The following is a 19,245-nucleotide window of genomic DNA, read 5'->3' as shown; positions in this document are numbered from 1 at the left end:
AGGTTTTGCTCCATAGATTCTCATTTTGGCTCAGAGTAGTAGCCTGGGGGACCTAGTTTTAGATTTGGCTTGTAGTGCCGAGTTTGGGAGTTGGAGTTTGGTTTTGGGTCCCTTCGGAAAAGTGTCAATAAATAGCTAAAGCCTTGTGGGCAATGTGAAGATTCAGGAGAGTCATGGGGTCTTGATTTTCTCAATTTTCCTTCTTCTGGAACATTGTTATCCTTTGACAAAACAAGTGGTGAGGGCACTCCCAATCACAAGTCCTGTGATATGTACCACCTTTCCCAATATGGGGGCCTAACAGCAACACCACAAACAATAACAACAGTAAGAATAATGACAATCCCAAATTGTATATCTACCATGTACCATGATTGCTAAATGCTTAACATGACATCATCCTAAATTCTTTCAGAAACCCTCTTGGCAAGGTTGGTATTCCATTCTCAATTTATATCTTTATCGTTATCTTTCTGAGGGCTAGAAGGATCTGATAGCTTTCTTCCAACTTATACTGACAGTGATTAACACAATTTCAATTTAACCCAAGTCTGTATGACCCTTTTCCTTGCCAGCATGATTTGCCAGTACAAACTACTATTAGATTGTCAGTACACTACCAAAATACCATCCTGCCTCCTGTGGTTTTGTAAGCCCCAGCCATGTCGACTAATGCTGTTTTCTCTCTTTTCTATATTTCTACTACTACCACTGTCATCAATATTTATTGAGCATCTACTTCATGCAGCATATTGTGCCTCTACCTTGCCAAGCAAATACAATATATTCCTGTGTATTTAACACATGCTTAGATTTTTCCTTGCTAAAACAAATTCTTGGTTAGGCATGATGGCTTATGCCTGTAATTCCAACACTTTGGGAGGCCAAGGCAGAAGACTAGCTTGAGCCCAGGAGTTTGAGACCAGCCTAGACAACATTGGGAAAACCACATCTCTACAGAAAAATTAAAAACTAAGCTGTGTGTGGCGGCATGCCTGTAGTCCCAGTACTCAAGATGCTGAGGTGGAAGCATCACTTGAGCCCAGCAGTTCAAGGATACAGTGAGCTGTGATTGTGCCACTGCACCAAAGCCTAGGTGACAGAGTGAGACCCCATCTCAAACAAATAAACAAAACTTAATTTCCAGAAAAACCGAATATGCTTTGGGAGGCCAAGATGGAAAGATCTTGAGGTCAGGAGTTTGAGACCAGCCTGGGCAACATAGTGAGACCCAATCTTTATTTAAAATTTAAAAATTAGCTGGATGTGCTGGTATGTTCCTGTAGTCCCAGCTACTTGGGAGGATGAGGTAGAAGGATCACTTGAGCCCAGGAGTTGAAGTTTACTGTGAGCTATGATTGTGCCATTGCACTCCAGCTTGGGTGACAGAACAAGAGCCTATCTCTAAAAAACAAAAACAAAAAAGCAAAAGCAAATAACAGGGAAACAGGAATGTGAACCAGAGTGTATAGTTCTTACCTTGCCCATTAATTTTTTTTTAACTTTCATAAATCTATGCCAAATGCCATGACCATTCTAAGTAGAATATCCCTGAATTCATTGTATATGAATCAAAAATATAAAAACTGTAAAAAACTGAGCAAAAGTGGAATAATAAAATAATTATCAGTAAACAACAACAAAAGCAAATGTAGCAAAAGCTGGATTGAACCACATTGTGTTCAGCCAATGTGAAGAATCATTCTACAGGTCACTGGCACTTTGTAGCTCCTGATTGTGCATTTTATCTCACAGTTGCCCTCTGGTGGAAGACAAAGTCTTTTGTCTTCTGAGAAAAACCATCTCCCTGCTTACGGAGGCCAGTGGATTCCATCCTAGAGGCTGTGTTGACTGTATCTCCAAATAGGCAGTAACGAGGCATCTTGATTCCCACGACTCCAGCAGCGCAGGGACCTGAAATGAAGGACAGAAAGCAGGAAGTAGAGGCAATGGAAATTGCAGAGTGGAGTGAAAACGGGTAAGCTTCTTGGCATGGTCACAATCCTGAATACTTTCTGTAATGGAGAAGTGGCTGAGGATGTAAAATGTGAACTGGGACCTTTGCTTTAAATGGATGAATCCAATGAAGCATCATTATTGAATGAATGCGATCATAAAGTATTTTGCTCTTGCAAAGAAAACAATATGTGTAGCAAACAGGAAGACATCCAGAGATCCAGATCACAAAGGTGATTTTGAATAGAAGGCTCTCAGGAAGGATGAAGATGAACCCACTGCCTGCTTACTATGCCAAACCACACGACCCTGAATTTCACACTGATGGTGAGCACTGTAGACTTGAAGCCTCAATGGTTCGTTTGTTTTGTTTTTATATTAAGGTGGCATTTCTGGGATTGGTGGCATGACAATGGAAGACAGAAGACCAAAAAAAGGCATAACCTTCCTTAAGCATTTCATGAGTCAGGCAAATGCAGCTGGATGGGGAAGCCTGTGTGGCACAAAGAGGTTCTAGCAAGCCGAAGGCGAGACTCTGCACTGTGGCATACTAGGTAGGAAAGAAGGGTTATTCAGTCAAGTATCTGCATAAAATGACTGAATGCAAGGAGCTACCAGTTTAAGAAGTTAGACTAACTCAGAAAACTGCAAAGCTGGGCTTTAGGCAATGCCTTGCAAAAGATTAGATAACTTCTGAGTTCCTCTCTTACCATGTTTTTCCATATCACCTGTAACTCATCTCAAATCTTGATGTTCAAGGCTACTGAATTAAACTAAGTTTGGCCTGAGACAGCCTCTTAGGGGACCCTATGCAACAAACTGCAACCTAGCTTGATCTATAAACAAGCTAAGAGCCTAGCTCAGGTACTTACATTACAAATAGCTGAGTCTCAGCCAATCACAGGCTGCCAACTGACTGGACCTTGACCAAAACAGGGAAACACGGAGCTCTGGCCAATCAAGTTGCTTCAGTCTCTGTTTCCTGTCTGTAAACACTGCCTGCCCACCTTACCTAGGGAAGCTCTCTGAACCTCTTCTGGTTCTAAGGGCCATCTGATTTGAAAATTGTTCATTGCTCAAGTAAACTGTGTTAAATTATTTAGTATGCATAAAGCTTTTCTTTTAACAAGGCTATGTAACTTTCGTGGCCTTCGCAAGTGACCCATGTAGTTTATGTACCACTGCAGTGGCAGGCAGGGGAGGGGATATAAATATTAGAGGAATTTCAGCAGCTGTGTTTTTTTCCCCTCGTAGATAATCTAATCCACTTAAGGTACTATAATATTTTAGTGGGAAAATAGATAGAAGTTAGGGGTGGGGAGAGAGGAAATGTGGAGGAGATAAATGAAATCATAGGTGATTTAAATAGGAAGTCCAAAGCTTGTTGTTTTTGTACATGTTTGCTGTTTATAATTTCAGTAGTCAGTGGTGCTCTCAAAGGTCTTGTTCTTAGAGCTCTCTAGGAACTGGGTCTAAGTATCTCAGGATGTATAGTGGGACCTCACATTTGGCAAAAAGAATTAAGACTAAACATTAGGTGAAGTTGATCACACATGAAGATCTTTTATCCTTTCTGATTTAGACGGTGTGCAGCCGTACATAATGGGTTTCTATTTGCTAAGATGCTCAACTCCATACCAGAGTGAACTCCAATGCGAATCCATATTGGGAGGCCAGGAAGATGCTCCAACTCAAAGGTACCCATGAAGCTGAGGATTTCCAAGGCCATCTTGGCAATGTCAATTGCATGCCGATTGCCATTTCTCTTAGGCAAACCACTAGCCACCATGTAGGCATCACCAATGGTTTCCACCTGTGGAAATAGTTTCTCATGAGTAGCTCTGCCACTTTGGAAAGCATAGAAATTAAACAGAAGCAGTTAATCACATATCAAACACAAAAAGTGATTTGGGAACACAGTATGAGCATAGCTCTTTACTTTTTCTGGGGCCAGTCCAATCAGTTCTATGCTGATTTCTTTGGGCTTTTTATAGTCTAGTTAATGGATAATAAAATAGCTATAAAGAAATTTAGCCATTTAAAAGTACTTCACAATTATATAAATTGTCCAGATGTGGTGACAATTCTAGAAATGTTCAAATAAATAATCTGAATGGCTTTATGTAATTTGAGGAACGCTCTGCGTTACCTGAAAAGTAATCCTTTAGCAAATGTCTACACACTATTTGACAGAATATTTTGTAATGTGTAATTGTACACATTTTTGTAGTATGATTTTCTATTTATTATAACCTCAGTATCTTCTCTGCTTCATTTCTAGTCGGCTTAAATGCTGCCTATTTTTTGGAGGTGATTTTAGAGTATGCCATTTTGTCTAAATTTAGTATCCCAAATTCATTCCCGCTACTCTTCCTGTTGTATCTTTTGTGCTGCTTCTTAAAGTTAAATGGTAATTTTGACTTCTCACCCCTCTAGTTCTTCTACTTCTATTCACTTTTAGCTCAGACTCAACCAACAATTCGCTAAATGTAAACTAGAGAGGACAAGAGTAGTAGCAGAAACAACCAATTCAGGCTCTGATGACCTCAGGTAGTACCATTAATTGTTTCAGCCTGTTAGGTGATGTGGTTACCTTGTAGACATCATGATGATCAACAATGTGGTCAAAACTCTTATAGATGTCATTAAGCATGTCCACCACTTCCATGGGTGTGCTGTATTTGCAGATAGTAGTGAAACCTACAATATCACTAAAGTAGATTGTAACTTCCTCATATAGTTCTGGCTCCACAATGCCTTTCTCCTTCAGAGACTTTACCACTAGCCTAGATAAGGAAGGAAAAAAAATATTTTCAACTTCAGCAAATTTTTTCTTGTTTCACATAAATCTTTCAGATAGTGTAATTGTCTACAAAGAATGCTAGAATTTGGGACTTCCAGTGAATTGAGTGAATAGGAAACAAAGAGAGGTTGTGTATATCATATACATGAACATATTACACACATACATATATAATACGTGTTGTGAACACAGATGAATGTAGGCAGGTTCAACATTAACTTAGTGTTTGATTATTAACACTAATATATATAAACAGATAAGTTTAATACCATAAAAACTCTCATATATATATACAGATATGTATGTATATATATATATATATATATATATATATACATATATATATATATATACATATATACTTGCCCACGTTTTACTTCTGTATTGATAATCAGCTTCTTACAGATATGGCTCTATATGCAGAAGCTGAGGAGAGTGTGGTATTACTTAAATCACCACAGGTGTTAGATCTGAATTTCTCAACAAAGTCAATAGTTTTACTATCCTGGCATATGTAACATGGCATTGCTTAACATTACTGTGAAATAATAATGCATTTAAATATAAATGTTGATATATTCTGAACCAGAGTCTATTTGATATATTTTGAAACCAGATTTGAGTACTTTAAAAAGCAAAATCAATTATGTAAATAAATTAAATTATGCTAAAACAGTAAAAGTCAAATTAAAGCAACTTTTAGAATATCTTTGCTGAATAAGGAGCAGCATATCAGATTCAAGATTGAGGGAAGAGAACCAGAAGGTACTTCATACTTGATGTGCCGAGTTACCTCTGCATTGAGAAAAGGGAGTGGGGGCTGACATGAAGTGGGATGTTCCCTGTCTGTCCTTGCCATCACTTTGTAGTGGCCCTGAGAATGGAGCCACTAGAATCACAAACTGGAAGCTAGGTGATACCATAGAAGTCATTGGAAATAAATCTTTCATTTTTGCAGATGAGAAAGATGAGGTCTTAAAAAGTATGACTTCCATAAGGTTCCACAGCCCATTAGGGACATAGTCAGGACTAGAACTCAGGAACCTTCAGTCCCACCCATCAGTGTTTTTTTGCACTACAGTCCCTGCATAACCCAGGCCTTGGATATTCAGGAAGATGGGGAAGATTTGGAGGTGTGCTGACTGCAGCAAAGGGGTAGGCTCTCCTGGAAAGAAAATAACCAATCAACCACAACAATTTCTAAAACTCACTTGGAGAACCTACAGAGCATCCAGAGAAACCTTTTTAATTGGTACAATGACAAAACTTGTAACCCTTGAAAAATATTCCTTTGATGTTGCTTGGATTCCTAGGGGCACATGTGGAGTGGTTGTTCTCAACATGCCCTGTATAAAGTGCATAGTATTTTGGAGGGTACATAGATGTAATGACTAAATTGAATATTCTGCCATATTTGCAATTCATTGCACTGCTTATGTCTGAGAAGTCTTGTGAGTTGGGTGATATGGTTTGGCTCCATGTCCCCACCCAAATCTCATGTTGAATTTTAATCCCCAATGTTGAGGGAGGGACCTAGTGTGAAGTGATGGAATCATGGGTGCAGATTTTCCCCTTGTTTTTCTTGTGTTATTAAGTTCTCATGAGATCTAGTTGTTTGAATGTGTGTAGCATCTCCCCGTTTGCTCTCTCACTTCCATGTGAAGAAGTTACTTGCTTTCCCTTCACCCTTCCACCATGACTGTAAGTTTCCTGAGGCCTTCCCAGCCACACTTCTTATATAGCTGGTGGAACTGTGAGTCAATTAAACCTCCTTTCTTCTTAAATTGCCCAGTCTCAGGTAGTTCTTTATAGAAGCGTGAGAATGGAGTATTACACTTGGAAAATAGTGTGTTACCCAGAGAGAGAAACTCATGTTTTAAATAATTGAAGGAAGGGATGGGATTTAACATGATGAGCTTTGATAACAGGTTGTTGCTGACATAGATAAAATTAGTATACGGAGTAGATCTCTTAGAAAATCTTCCCATAAAAAAAATACTTCTGGCCAGGTGCAGTGGCTCACACCTGTAATCCCTGCACTTTGGGAAGCCGAGGTGGGTGGATCACCTGAGGTCAGAAGTTCTAGACCAGTCTGGCCAACATGGTGAAACTCTGTCTCTACTAAAAATGCAAAAAGCTGGGTGTGGTGTCATGCACCTGTAATCCCAACTACTTGGGAGGCTGAGGCAGGAGAATTGCTTGAACCCAGGAGGCAGAGGTTGCAGTGAGCTGAGGTCACGCCATTGCACTCCAGCCTGGGCAACAAGAGTGAAACTCCATCTCAAAGAAATAAAACAACAACAACAACAACAATGACAAAAAAAAAAAAAAAAGAAGAAGAAACATTCATTTTAATGTATTTAAATACCGCAAGGGGTACTGTTCAAGTAAGTGTTTAAGTGATATCGGTTTCCTGCATACAATCTTAAGTTAATTTCCCTTTGCTATACATATTTCTTTTTTATTCTTCTAGTTATCTCTCATGCATGTTTTAGTTTTATCTTGCAAATATAATTTTTACATAAACAACCAAAGTGAGTCGTGGTGACACCATGGTGTATTGTAGCTCTTGAAGAGACTTGTGTGATAGAGCCTTTGGAAATCTAATAAAAACGTCCACCATCTAGTGGTCCGAGTGGCATATTGAACCAAGGCTAGGAAAAAAGCTGAAATGGTGAGCCAGCTGATTCAAGCCACTTGAGTGATATTACGGTGGTTAAAACCACTGCCAATGAAACCCTGGGAAGACAGCCAGATAACTAGGATGTTGTTTCTGTCACAACTCAGCATTAAAGACCAGGCAAGGAATTATGCATTATGTAACTAACATTTATGGAGCTCTGACAGAAATTAACATCCCTGAAGTGAATATGAAGGGTTCCATGTTGTTTCCAGGCACTCTGAGGCCTCATGGGTTTTGTCCTTCTATCACAAGGTTATGAGACACCACTTGCCAACTGTGTTTCAGCTCCTTTCCCCCAAGCTGTGATCTACCTCCAAGTTTTCTTGCAGGTGATTTGACTTTCACAGGTTTGAGCTTTTGAGGTCAGAGCTGCTAAAGCAGATCAGGGGCTCTAGCTTGGGCCTCTTGGGTAGAATTCCAGCTCTGCCATTCACTGGGTGACCTTCGGAACATTAGTTAGTGGAGTACAAACTGGAACAAGGCTTAGCAAAGTACATGCATTTTAAAACCAATAATCTACTGAAGAATATATAAAAGGAAACAAATCCTATAGAGATACAACAAAAAACAATGCTAGAAGGACATGCGGAAGGTTTCAGCCTCCACATCTGCAAGACTTGCTTTACCTTGGAAGCAACATAAAGTTAAGTCTGTCAGCCCTGTCCCTCTCTGCCTTGTATAGCTGTGTCCTTTCCTCTACCAGGTGTTCCAGGTTTCGAGAATATAGCTGTAGACGTCGTATCAACGTATCCATATAGCTTTCATTTTTTTGGTCATGAAAAAGCCTGTAGGTAGTAATAGATAAAGAGCTCTTATACATTATTAAGAAAACATAAATAACCAATAAAACAATGGACAAATATGATGAACAGATAGTTAAAGAAAAATAAAAGCCAACAAACATAACAAAAAACCTCGTCCGGTTTTGGTGGCTCACACCTGTAATCCTGGCACTTTGGGAGGCCAAGCCGGGAGAATCACCTGAGGTCAGGAGTTTGAGACCAGCCTGACCAACATGCTGAAACCCTGTCTCTACTAGAAATGCAAAAATTAGCCAGGCATATTGGCCCATGCCTTTGGTCCCAGCTACTCTGGAGGCTGAGGCAGGAAAACCGTTTGAACCTGGGAGGCGGAGGTTGCAGTGAGCCGAGATTGTGCCACTGCACTTCAGCCTGGGTGACAGAGTAGGTGACAGAGCAAGACTCTGACTTAAAAAAAAAAACAAAAAACTAATGTAACCTTAGGACAAAAATAAGATTTAAAAAATGATAGTAATCAATGTAAGAGAAGGAGGAAATATGAAAAAAAATATATAGTATAAAACCTTCCTGAAGAGCGATCTGGTAAAAAATAAATAAATATATATATATATGTCACTAGCTTTAAGAATGCATATACCAATCAGCTTATAACTCTGTTTCTGAGAATTATCCTAAGGAAACAATCATGAATGTGTTTAGAGTTAACAACAAAAAATGTCACAGTATTCTTTCAAGACAAACATTTGAAAATAATCTAAATGCATAACAAAAATGTAGTTAAAATATGACAGGGCAATGGAACATTAACATTTTAATTTGTATCATAAAATTCAATTTTTTTTTTAAACTGGTGGTCACCTGTTGGGAAACAGGTGATGTTTTACTTTCTTGCGTGCTTATTTGTATTTTCTAAAATACCAAATAAACAATTTGCAATAAAGAAAAATCTTTTAAAAACTGGTCTAGAAGTGATAAATGAAAGTATAGGAGAAGGACTAAGAAAAGCCAAGCCAAGTTTTATATTAACTCCCCAGTACAGGGTGAGGGTCCTGACACCAGAAGCCTAACTCTGGATTATTTTGTTAGATCAAGGAGACTTAGATGAGATGCCAGCTTTGTGTGACAGTGGGAGGTATGACAAGCCTTGGTGCAGAGGCCAGGGAGGAGACACATCGAGTTCTCCTAGCACTGTGAGGATCAGAGATAATGTTCATACCATCTAAGGCACAATTGAATGTGCTGAATAAATAGCAGTCACTTTACTCTTTCTTACAACAGTAACAATCACTTCTGGGCTCAGGAGAAGATGGCCTACATCATCATCCCCTGGGATGAGGAGAGATATTTGTAAAAAATCCAGTGCATTTTTGTGCCCTACCCCAGACCTATGTGACTGAAAACTGCTAGGCTTGGAATTAAGAAACAGAATCGTTTAACAAGTTCCCCAGGGAATTTTTGCTTGAAACTGCCAGTACAGAGTCTAGTTGGGGAGCATGGATGTGAGGGCAGGTGTAAGAGATGAAGTTGGGTAATCTTACTCCAGGATAAACTGATTCAATTAAAACAGTTTCTCACCTTTAACTGCATATTTTAATCACCTGGGAGAGATTAAAAATCCTTACATCAAGCCGGGCGCGGTGGCTCAAGCCTGTAATCCCAGCACTTTGGGAGGCCGAGGCGGGTGGATCACGAGGTCAAGAGATCGAGACCATCCTGGTCAACATGGTGAAACCCCGTCTCTACTAAAAATACAAAAAAAAAACTAGCTGGACATGGTGGCGCGTGCCTGTAATCCCAGCTACTTAGGAGGCTGAGGCAGGAGAATTGCCTGAGCCCAGGAGGCGGAGGTTGCGATGAGCCGAGATCGCGCCATTGCACTCCAGCCTGGGTAACAAGAGCGAAACTCCGTCTCAAAAAAAAAAAAAAAAAAAAAATCCTTACATCAGCCTCTCTAGGGTAAAACCCCAGTATCAGTATTTTTAAAATGCCTCAGGTGATTCCAAGCTGCAGTTAAGTTTGAGAACCAGCACACTTTATAGGCTGAGTATCAAGGACCCCGTTTCTTCATGAGCACGTGAAGTCTCATCTGTCACACATGAAGACTCATCTGATCTTAGTAACAGGACAGTGAAGGAGAAAAAAAAGAGGGCTAGAATTAATTGTTTATTATTTCCTGCTCCGTTCCAACGGTTAACAGCCTAGTTCTACCAATTAAAGACCACACTTTCATTCACTTCACTCCACTTCATCTCCTCCAGCCCTAGACTTTTAGTTTCATTAAGAATCAGAATCTTTTAACCTAATGAGAAGTACAGAAAGACCTGGAAAAAATCATCTTGTTCAATCCAATAAAAATCACAAAAATAATCTTTTTCAATCCAATTTTTCTAATAAGAAAATTGATACTCGGTGAGGGTAAGTGTTTTGCCCAATGCCCCATGGCAAATTCTTATCAGATCTTAGTCTAGAAATTTGATTTCCTAACTCTTAATTCAGTGTTATTTTTCTCATTCTGCAGTGTATTCACTGAAAACATGGGATATCTAGAAATTAATCTCACTAGATAATAGTGTACTTTTCTCCCCCACGTTGAATTATGCTCTGATTCATAACATGTTTTAAGTACTTAGGGCCAAAGCTGGAGATTTTAAGACTTTAAGGTCCTAAGAATGTGCCAATGTTAAGAATTCTATAGGATCTTCACAGATTCTCAGGATTCATGCTACACTTCAAAATCCTAATTACCCACAGAAGCACCCAGAAGCTCTATTTTTAACAGGCAAATTTATAATCAGCTAAAGTTTATTTTTTAATCAGAAAAATTTGACCTTGAGTATTTAATTTTTCAAGTGATTATTTCCCTGGAAAAATAGTCTGATAATCTCCATATCATTTTAATGTCATGAGAAAGGTGTTGATTGCAACCTAGGATTTTTTTCACTGGAAAAGACATTCTCATTCTTAGGTACCACTGAATGTTAACTCTCATTAAAAAAAAAAAATCCTTGAAATTAGTGAATAAAAGAAAACATTCAGCAATACCCAAATATCTTGGCAAGTGTAGTCTCAATTTTTTTGAAATCTGGTCTCTTTTCTGGATCTTCCTCCCAACAATTTTTTACAAGTAGATACACCTGGAAGAAAAAAAAAGCAGGCAAATAAACTCAGGGGATAGTAAACCAAATCAAGAGAGAATTCTTATTCTCATTTTAGGAGTGATTAAGGCAAAAAACATAGTTAAAAAATATCTTCAACTCTGTCAGTGCAGACAAGGGATCCCCAGCTCTCTGGTTTCTGTCTCAGGCATGCCCACCTGCATTATGTTTTCAAGTTATTCCCTTGGGTAAAATTAATGAAAAATGTGATACCAATTTAGATGAGGCTGGGTTGATAGGGGACGGGAGACTGAGTGAATTTGCAAGCGCGTGCAAAATTTATGTTAGAGAGGGCAAAAAATAGTGAAGGTGTGGCAGGCCTCCATCACAATCGTTTCAGTACCGACTGAGGGGTTAAGTCAAGTATTAAAAGCCAGTGCCATTCTACAAAGGCCGGAATGCAACAAAAGCCAACCAAGACTTTTTCCTAGGCCTTTCCTGGGCCTTAAAGCGTGACAAAATAATGAAGGAATTCTTAAGAGGACCTATTTAGGATTAAACAAGTTTTATTGGGGGTCTGAAGAAACTCCCCAGGCCTCCACAGACAAATTTATTGGAGGTCTGAAGGAACTCCCCAGACTTCCATGATTTAGCAGGAGGCAGCATAAGGGTAATCACCCCAGCACCTAGACCCATTTAGATTCAGTAAACTTACTGAGGCTCCAGAATAAGGTCTTCAGGACTCAGACCTTAGTTATAGATCAAAAGAAGTTAATCACTTATGTCTTTAAACGAATGCACGCTTACATGTAGACAGATAGCTTAGAAGGTATATAAGCTCCGAAAAAAACTTTGTGATTTTGAGTTGGTCTGGTGATAATTTCCAGGCCTTCTCCCTGTTACTGGTTATAGAAATAAAAACTCGCTTCCTCCCCAGTTCATCTGCATCTTATTAGGTCACAAGAAATGGCAGCCAGACCCTCAGTTTGGTCAGGAAACAAAGGCTCAGTGAGTATGAGACAAATGCTTCCAAATGACAATAAAAGCCCAACTGTGCATGGTTCTAACTTACAGCAAACAATAGTATCACCTGGGGAACATTTGCACCATTTATTACGCCCCCACCCTAAGACATTCTGATTTAATAAATTTTGAGGTGATCTTAGTAGGAAGTAAAAATAAAGGATATCAAGTTAAATTTAGATTTCAGATAAACAATGAATAATTCATGAGTATAAGTCGGTTCCAAACATTGTCTAGGAAAAGGGCAGCTGTAGATTTTTAAGCTCTTCAGGTGATTATAATGCACAGCTGCAGTAGAGAAGTGAGATGGAGAAAAGGGACGTGTGGAGAAGATAGGGAGACAGGAGGAAGCCCATGGGAATCTCATCTTATCTGGCGCCACCTGTTTGCAGCTTCTTTTTAAAAATCAAAATGTGTGGTGAAAACTACTTGTTTTAAATAAAGATTGTTTTTCACTCTGGCTGAAAACAATCCCTGTCCCTGTACTTTGCCTGAACAATTTCCTGGGAACGAACTAGAGCTGCGGTATAGCCTGTGGTTACCCATAATCAACACTAGATGACGCTCCTTCCTTGGTAATTCATCTGCCGATTTCGAGCGGAATAGAAACAACAAACAAGTGAGCCGATACAGTGCCACAGAGTGAAATACCATCAGCCCTTTGTCTCTGTGGTTACTGCATTCGTGGATTCAACCAAATGAGCATGGAAAATACTTGGGAAAAAAAGGATGATTGTGTCTGTATCGAACACGTACCGACTTTTTTTTCCTTGTCATTATTCCCTAAACAATACAGTACCACAGATGTCTACATAGTATTTACATCATATTAGAGATTATAAGCAATCTAGAGATAACTTAAAGTACATAGGATAATGTATGTAGGTTATATGCACATAATAGGCTGTTTTATATCAGATCCTTGAGCAGCTGTGGATTTTGGTATCCTCAGGAGTTCCTGGGACCAATTCCCCATGGATAGAGGGATGACTCTACTGAGTGCTTTTGGGGCATTGCTGAGTGATCTAGTTTCAACTCTGTATTCTATTGGAATCAGTTACTTGACATGAAATTTTATTCCTTACTTCTAATTCCAGAACTGTCCAACTACACAAATGAATTAAGGATGATGCTGTTTTAGTGGAAAAGGTTTTAAACATTTGGATATCAGATTAGAAAAATGGACCTGAGAAAGGATATGCTGATTCTGTGGAGAAATCCTGGAATTCAGAAAGCAGGAGGAAAGACAGGAATGAGGAGAAGGCAGGGCTAGCAGCAGCTGTATTTCAGAAAGTTGTGTCTCAACATACTGTTCCTATTGAAAAAGAAGAGGAAAGGGAGAGGCAAAATGGCTCACTCATGCCCTGCAGAGTCTGGCCATAAAACTCATCTGGCAATGTCTTTGTGAATGGAAGGAAAATGTTTTTATTTTTATCCTGCAAGGAACAAAAGATGTTTTTGTTTAAACACCATAAATATCTTAAAATACTTTACTATCTTCTTGGATTATTAAGGCTCAGTTAAAAAACTAAAAGAAAAAATAAATAGAAAAATTTCACAGGACTTCAAGGCCTTTTTGGGGGACTATTAAAAAAGCAAATGTAGAGAGAATGGCTCCATTTCCTTCAGAGGAAGGATAAAATGAGTAAAAGTACATTTCTTGATTTTGTCTGGATGTTGGCATATTTCCTTTTAAATGATTAGATGGCATTTGTAAGTCTAGTAAGTATTCCACACCGACACCCTGTCCATTGAGCTTATAAAAACTGAGAACGACCCCTGCCTACTGAAGCCAGTGCCTGTACATACCATGGGATGGGGACTAAAGACAGGTGTGAGGACAGGTCCACCTGGCTCACTTCCACTCTTCCAGTGCTTCAGCATATCGTGCAGGGGCCCTAGAGATCTAGCCCAGTCCACCACTGTTAGTACCTAGGTACACCTTCTGGGGGCCACATAACCTGCTGCTACCACCACAGCTGGTGCCCATCAGCATATACCACTTGTGGACCTGCCGACTGGCCTGCCGAGTCTGTCACAGCCACTACCAACACCAGTGCAGACTGCTTGGGAAGCAGAAGCTTGTCCTATCATGGCTACTTCCATTACCTACTCCATGCCTGCCACCCAGAAACCTGGGAATTCACCCACCAGCCTAGGCCACTGCTGCTACTGCTGGCGCCCGAGGAAGCTACCTGGAGGCCAAATAATTGATCTGCCTAGATCCACTAACATTGGTACCAGCATAAGCTGTCTTTGGGCCCCAGGACAGCTTATATCCTGGGACCCAAAGACAGCTTATGCTGGCACCAGTGCCTCCAAGGGAGTCTGAGGACTGGCCCACCTGGCATTCCAATCTTCAACAAACTTCCCCACAGCCTCCACTAACAATCGCATCCTAACTCACTAAGGAAATAACAGACCCACTGACACTTCACAGATGAGTAAATTATGTGGAGACTAAATTTCTGCATGTACCCAGAATCAAAGCCAAAGTGCCTCACTCAACCAACACTATAGATATATCTTCAGGAAAAACGTCCTCCCCTATGAAATTAAATTTTTAAAAACTGGAAGAAGTAACTGTTACACCAGATGCACAAATACCAACATAAAGACACGCACAGTATGAAAAAGCAAGGAAATATGACACCTCCAAAGAAATACAGTAGTTTTGCAGCAACTATTTCCAATGAAAAGGAAATTAATAAAGTTCTTGAAAAAGAATTAAAAATAATATTAAAGAACTCAGTGAGATATAGAAGAATACAGAAAAATAATACAAAGAAATAAAAAAAATTCAGGATATGAATGAGAAATTTGCCAAAGAAACAGATACTAAAAAAGGAATAAAACAAACTCTGGAACTGAAGAAGTCACTCAATAAAATACAAAATACCTTGGAAAGCTTTGGCAATATATTAGATCAAGCAGAGGAATTTCAGACCTTGAAGACAGGTCTTTTGAAATAATCCAGTCAGACAAAAATAAAGAAAAAATTTAAAAAAAGAATGAGAAAAGCCTACACGATACATCAGACACCATAAAGTTGCTAAATAATTAAATTTTTGTGCCCCAAAAGGCAAAGATAAAACAAACAGGCTAGAAAACCCATTTAACAAAATAATAGCAAGAGATTTAGACATTCAGATACAGAAAACTCAGAGATCCCCAAAAATATATAATTCAAAAAGGTCTTCTCTATGGCACATTATGGTCAAACTGTCAAAAGTTAAAGAGAAAATTTCTAAAATCAGCAAGAAAAAAAGTTTTCGGTTACTTATAAGGAAATTTCCATCAGATTAACAGTGAATTTCTCAGCAGAAACCTTACAGGCCAGAAGAAAAGGAATGACATAGTCAAAGTGTTGAAAGATAAACCAAATTTCAGTCAAGGATACTATATCCAGCAAACTTATTTTTCATAAATGAAAAAGAAATAAAGGCTGTCCCAGACAAGTGAAACCTAGGGAAATTCATCACCACTAGACGTACCGTACAGGAAATGCTTCAGGGAGTCCTACGCCTGGGAGTGAAAGGATGCCATCTACCACCATGAAAACGTACGAAAGTATGAAATCCACTAGTAAAGCAATCACACAAAGAGGGAAGAGAAAGTTCTCAAATGTTACCACTACAGAAAACCACAAACCATAATGATAAGTAAGGGAAAGAAAGGAACAAAAGATGTATAAAATAATCAGAAATCAATTAATCAAATGAAAGGAATAAGCCCTTATATAATAATAACCTTGAATGTAAATGAATTTAAATTTTCACTTAAAAGATATAGACTGGCTGAATGGATTTTAAAAAATGACCCAACTATAGGCTGCCTACAAGAAACTCATCTTATCTGTAAAGAAACATACAGACTGAAAGTAAAGAGATGGAAAAAGATAACCCATGCAAATGGAAACAAAAGCAAGCAAGAGTAGCTATACTTACATTAGATAAAACAGACTTTAAAAAACTGAAGAAAGAGACAAAGTTGTTATATAATGATAAAGGACTCAATTCAGCAAGAGGATATAAGAATTCTAAACATCTACACATCCAATATTGAAGCATGCAGACATTTAAAGCAAATACTATTAGATCTAAAGGAAGAGGTAGACTCCAATTCAATAATAGTTGGGGACTTCAACACTCCACTCTTAGCATTAAGCAGATCATAAAGATAGAAAGTTAACAAAGAAACATTGGATTTGAACTGCATGTTAGAAGAAATGAATCTAACATACAAAAATTGGTAGTGTTTTTATATACCACCAATAATTAACTCAGCAGGAAAGAAATCAAGAATACAATCCTATTTACAATAGCTACAAAAAAAAAAAAAAACTCATCTAGGAATAAATTTAACAAAGATGGTAAAAAACCTTTAAAAGGAAAACTACAAACACTGATGAAACTGAAGAGGACAAAAACAAATGAAAGATATCACATGCTCGTGGATTGGAAGAATTAATATCATTAAAATGATTATACTGCCCAAAGAAATCTATAGGTTCATTGTAATCCTATCAAAATACCACTGTCATTTTCTCACAGAAATTGGAAAAGCAATAATAAAATTCAAATGGAACCAAAAAATAGCCCAAATAGCCAAAGCAATCCCAAGTGAAAAGAAAAAAGCTGGAGGCATAACACTACCTGACTTCAAAATCTACTATAAAGTTACAGTAACCAAAACAACCTTTCACTGCCATAGAAACAGACACATAAACCAGTGGAACAGAATAGAGAATCCAGAAATAAATCCACATACTTAACAGCCAGCTGATTTTCAGCAGTGGCTCCAAGAACATACATTGGGGGAAGGACACCCCATTTCTCCCCATATACAAAAATCAACTCAAGATAGATTTAAGACTTAAACATAGGACCTAAAATTGTGAAACTATTAGAAGAAAACATAGAGAAAAGACTTTAGGACATGGTTTAGGCAAATATTTTATGGCTAAGACCTCAAAAGCACAGGCTACAAAACCAAAAATAGACAAATGGGATCATATTAGACGAAAAGGCTTCTGTGCACCAAAAGAAACAATCAACAGAGAGAAGAGTGAAGAGACGATCTGTTAAATGGGAGAAGGTATTTGCAAATTCTCATCTGACAAGGATGATATTCCAGAATATACAAGGAACTCAAACAACTCAGCAGTTAAAAAAGAATCCCACTAAAAAGTGGGCAAAACTTGGCCGTGTGTGGTGGCTCACACCTGTAATCCCAGCACCTTGGGAGGCCAAGGCAAGTGGATCACGAGGTCAAGAAATTGAGACCATCCTGGCCAACATAATGAACCCCCATCGCTACTAAAAATACAAAAATTAGCTGGGCATGGTGGCATGCGCCTATAGTCCCAGCTACTCGGGAAGCTGAGGCAGGAGAATTGCTTGAATCCGGGAGTTGGAGTTTTCGGGTGAGCTGATATTGCGCCACTGCACTCCAGCTGGGGCAAACAGAGGAAGACTCCGTCTCAAAAAAAAAAAAAAAAAAAAAAAAAAAAAAAAAAAAAAAACATAGTGGGCAAAACTCATGAATAAACATTTCTCAAAAGAAGATTTACCAATGACTAACAGGAATATAAAGAAATCCTCAACATCACTAATCATCAGGAAATGCAAATCAAAATCACAATGAGATACCATCTTACCCCAGTTCGAATGACTATTACTAAAATGGAATAAGGTATAATGATTGATAGCGGAGTAGGGTGACTATAGTTAACAACAAAAAATATGTGTATTTCAAAGCAGCTAGAAGAGAGGACTTGAAATGTTCCCAACACATAGAAATGATAAATACTTACGGTGATGGATCCCCTAAATACATGACTTGATCATTATACATTCTGTGCATATGACAAAATATCACATGTACCCCACAAATATGTACAAATATTACATATCGATTAAAAAACAGAGAATAAGGCCAGGCATGGTGGCTCACACCTGTAATCTCAGCACTTCGGGAGTCTGAGGCAGGTGGGATTGCTTGAGGTCAGGAGTTTGAGAACAGCCTGACCAACATGGCAAAACCCCATCTCTACTAAAAATACAAAAATTAGATGGATGTGGTGGCATACGCCTGTAGTCTCAGCTACTCAGGAGGCTGAGGCAGGGGAATTGCTTGAACCTGGGAGGCAGGGGTTGCCATAAGCCAAGATTGTGCCACTGCACTCCAGCTTAGGCGACAGAGCAAGACTGTCTCAAAAAAAAAATAGAGAATGCGATGTGTGCTTTAGAAACTAGCTCATTCCTGAGCAGGGGAGTGGAGGAAGGGCATGGGCAATATAGTAGGCTGAGGCTGGCTCCCAAAGACATGTTGCGTCCTAATCCTTGGAACCTGTGAATGTTACTTTATTTGGAAAAAGAGCCTTTGCAGATATAATTAAGTTAAAATTCTTGAGATGGAGAGAGTATTCTGTAATATCTGGGTGGACCCAAATGCAATCACATGTATCCTAATAGAAAGAAGCTACAGGGAGAACAGGCAGAAGAGAAGCTGTGACCAAGAGGCAGAGTTTGAATTGTGTGACCACAAGACAGGAAATGTCAATAGCCATCAGAAACTTCTGGAAGAAGTAAGGAATGGATTAGCCTGTTGGCTCTTCGGGAGGAAGTATGCCCTCGCTGAGCATGTGATTTCAGACTTCTAGCCTCCAGAACTGTAAGTGAATAAATTTTTGTTGTTTTAATCCATTACATTTATGGTAATTTATATAGCAGGCCAAGGAAATGAAAACGGGAAGATATACTCACTTCTAGCTCTTTTTCCTCTGCTGTTTCCAAGAATAAATCTGGGCGGAAGGGTTTCATTCCATTGGAATTTTCCACTCTGAAAATTTTCTCTGATTGGGTGAGAAGAATTTACATTACAAACAAGAATACAGCATGAAAAAATGGAAGGAATTTTAGC

General features: G+C 38.8%; 1 protein-coding gene across 2 annotated transcripts in view; it reads right to left on the bottom strand.

Annotated features, from left to right (window-relative positions):
• The window catches only part of GUCY2C (guanylate cyclase 2C), an 81,282-nt gene that overhangs the window by 4,774 nt on the left and 57,263 nt on the right, over positions 1-19,245 (bottom strand). For both annotated transcript variants that reach the window (XM_003934548.4, XM_074403260.1), the window contains 6 exons: positions 19,089-19,177; positions 11,246-11,337; positions 8,069-8,227; positions 4,550-4,742; positions 3,595-3,769; positions 1,816-1,914 (listed from right to left, as the gene is read on the bottom strand). In XM_003934548.4, coding sequence (XP_003934597.2) covers positions 1,816-1,914; positions 3,595-3,769; positions 4,550-4,742; positions 8,069-8,227; positions 11,246-11,337; positions 19,089-19,177 — 807 coding nt within the window. The remainder of the gene's footprint in view (positions 1-1,815; positions 1,915-3,594; positions 3,770-4,549; positions 4,743-8,068; positions 8,228-11,245; positions 11,338-19,088; positions 19,178-19,245) is intronic.

This window comes from Saimiri boliviensis, chromosome 7 (genome assembly GCF_048565385.1).
Source record: "Saimiri boliviensis isolate mSaiBol1 chromosome 7, mSaiBol1.pri, whole genome shotgun sequence".
Classification (NCBI taxonomy): Eukaryota; Metazoa; Chordata; class Mammalia; order Primates; family Cebidae; genus Saimiri; species Saimiri boliviensis.
This window is presented reverse-complemented; position numbering and strand designations above follow the sequence as displayed.